The 2,502-nt window shown below is 37.2% G+C and overlaps 1 protein-coding gene across 1 annotated transcript in view; it reads right to left on the bottom strand.

Annotated features, from left to right (window-relative positions):
• Positions 1-2,502, bottom strand: part of si:dkey-43k4.5 (potassium voltage-gated channel subfamily S member 2) — a gene marked incomplete in the record, with an annotated part of 16,716 nt that overhangs the window by 2,067 nt on the left and 12,147 nt on the right. The window contains 1 exon segment of the mRNA XM_014019125.1: positions 976-1,068. Within this exon segment, the coding sequence (XP_013874579.1) occupies positions 976-1,068 (93 nt within the window).

Genomic DNA, 2,502 nt, shown 5'->3' with positions numbered 1-2,502 from the left:
TATATATATTTTGTGTGTGTGTAGAGGGGTCATTGGCAGCCAGATGGAAGTCACCTGCAGGCTGAATGTGGCCCGCGGGCCCCCAGTTGAATAGCCCTGGTGTAGTAGCTAATCTGACCAACAAATTATGCAGGATGTTGCAATACTACTACTACCGGCTAAAAAAAGGATGTTGCAATACTGCACATAATGCTGCTTTACTGCTCATCCTGCAAATACATGTTCCTTACAAATGTGGCTCCATTTAAAGTGCCTGTGACATGAAATTTTTGTAATAAGAAATGACTGTATTTTTGGAAGGATAACATTGATAACATGTAAAAAAAATTTCATGCCGCTGAGATGAACAGTTGTTGAGATATTTGCATGTGAAGAAACAGGAAGTGATGTCAAAGGGGAATGTCTGCATGTGAATGGAGCAMTGCTWAAATGGCTAACAACACACACTGTAGAGAAGAATGTGATGTTTCTTTYGATTATTTTAATCACTATCATYGAGAGATGAGCGAGTCAGAGTTCAAATAATGTTTCAATAAACAAAGTCCAGGGAGTTTACTTTCTCYAAGAGTTCCCCTTTGATGTCACTTCCTGTTTRACTTCAGCTGAGCCAAGGGCAAAAGAAAATATGCCAGTTATGTGACATAACAGATAAAAACATGTGTAATGTGCCAAGTTTCTTCAATATAAATACATTTTCTTTGACTTTTTGGATTTCATGGATGTCACAGGTACTTTAAAAGGGGAATTAACAAACTTTCCAACAGTATAAGATTTATTGCCAAGAAGTGTTGTTACAACAATAAAAAATAATCTAACACAAATTGTCTTACTTTTTGTGCTAAATTAGTTACAACTCCATCATTTCTCAACACAAAAGGATTTTAGTTTAAAACACCACCACGAGAGGTGATGGGTGCTTCAGAGGATGCTGGTTTTTAAGTGTTTTAACAGAGTTTCGACCAGCGAGCATGTTACCTCTTCACATTCAGCCGTGTACGCGATCCCAGAGAAGACGGACACGCCCACACCCAGGTAGAGCAGCAGAATGCCGACTTCACGATAACTGTGCTGCAGAGATGAGACGGAGAACCTTAGTGTTTCTCACGAGCTGGTGTAAACATATGCGTGTCAATTATTTTTTTATTTTCTAACATAAATAAATACACACATATTCATCATTACCCTTCAGTGTTCACTAATTACATGTTGAATAACATTTTTAATTTAAACTCTCAGCAGACCATTGGAGCCGTGTAACTTTTTCAACATGTAGGAGGGAACAGCACTCTAGGAGCTGTTTCGTGGGAGCAAAGTGCATAAAAATAGAAAAAAAAGAGACACTTTTCGTGTTGCACAACGCCGACAGAGATGGTGGGAGTCACTATTTTAAGAGAGGAGAGGAGAGCTGAGACGCTGGTCCAAGTGTCCTGTAATCCAGCCTCTCTCTGGGGACTCGKTAACGACAGCAGAGAAGAAAATAAAACATCCTCAGTCAGTTTAGTCAACTAAAAATAAAACTCGTCCACCACTTTGATGCTAAATTTACCTGCTGAGTTTCTTTTGTTTGTTTGTACGGCGACGAGTACAACTACGCAAGAGCTTAGAGGAAAAACTAGATTTAGATTTACATCTGGGAATAAAAAGATACAATTTAAAAGCAGGTAATTAATTAAAAGATCGTTTGTTTTCTTTATTTAAACATTCAAACTGAAGCTGTAATTAAACTTGTATTCAGATTAAATAATACAGGGAAGAGTCTGACTGTGGCACGCACTGCTGAGGCAGGTCAAAGGTCAGAGAGTTGATTAAAATGCTTCTGGGCTATAAATAAAWAAATGCATCAACAGCCAGTCAAACAGCAACATTCAGGGAAAATGCTGCGTCTTTCAGAACAACGTCTCAGTTTACACTTCAGATGGTGTTTTATGTTTTCTGCCAAGATAATTCTCCGTTCATCACTCAGGCGGACAGAAACATGAGCTGCAGGTGTGACAAGATCCAGGAGACGATGTTCCTGATTCTTTAAAAAGTTTTTATTTTTATGTAAATGACACGTTTTTCTAAGGGACTGAGATGTGAGACACGTTTTTACGTTAAAACTTTCAGAAAGAAATCTTTCCCACAGCAGATAGTAAATAAATATAGAAAACGACTTAAAATGGAACCAGAGAAATTGCATTTCCTGTGACAATGCAGTGTGAACGCTTAATGKTGAAAGAGATTTGCTGAAAGCTGCTGAAATCAAGCTGAAAAGGTTTAATATCAAAAGTGAAAAATCAGTAGAACGATAGAAATAGGGTTAAAAAAAGAGCCAAAAGCCTCTAAAATGATCAAAAAGAAGCTAAAAGTAAATGAAACAAGTTAAAATTAACAAAGAAATGAGAGTGAAATGTTTCTAATCAGCAAAAACAAGAAAAGAAGTACTTGCAGTTTGTTTTGAAATAGCTAAAAAAGCAGAAACGAGCCTAAAATCGTTAAAAAGTAGCTGACATAGCTAAAATT

The sequence above is a fragment of the Austrofundulus limnaeus genome, unplaced genomic scaffold (genome assembly GCF_001266775.1).
Source record: "Austrofundulus limnaeus strain Quisiro unplaced genomic scaffold, Austrofundulus_limnaeus-1.0 Scaffold210, whole genome shotgun sequence".
NCBI lineage: Eukaryota > Metazoa > Chordata > Actinopteri > Cyprinodontiformes > Rivulidae > Austrofundulus > Austrofundulus limnaeus.
This window is presented reverse-complemented; position numbering and strand designations above follow the sequence as displayed.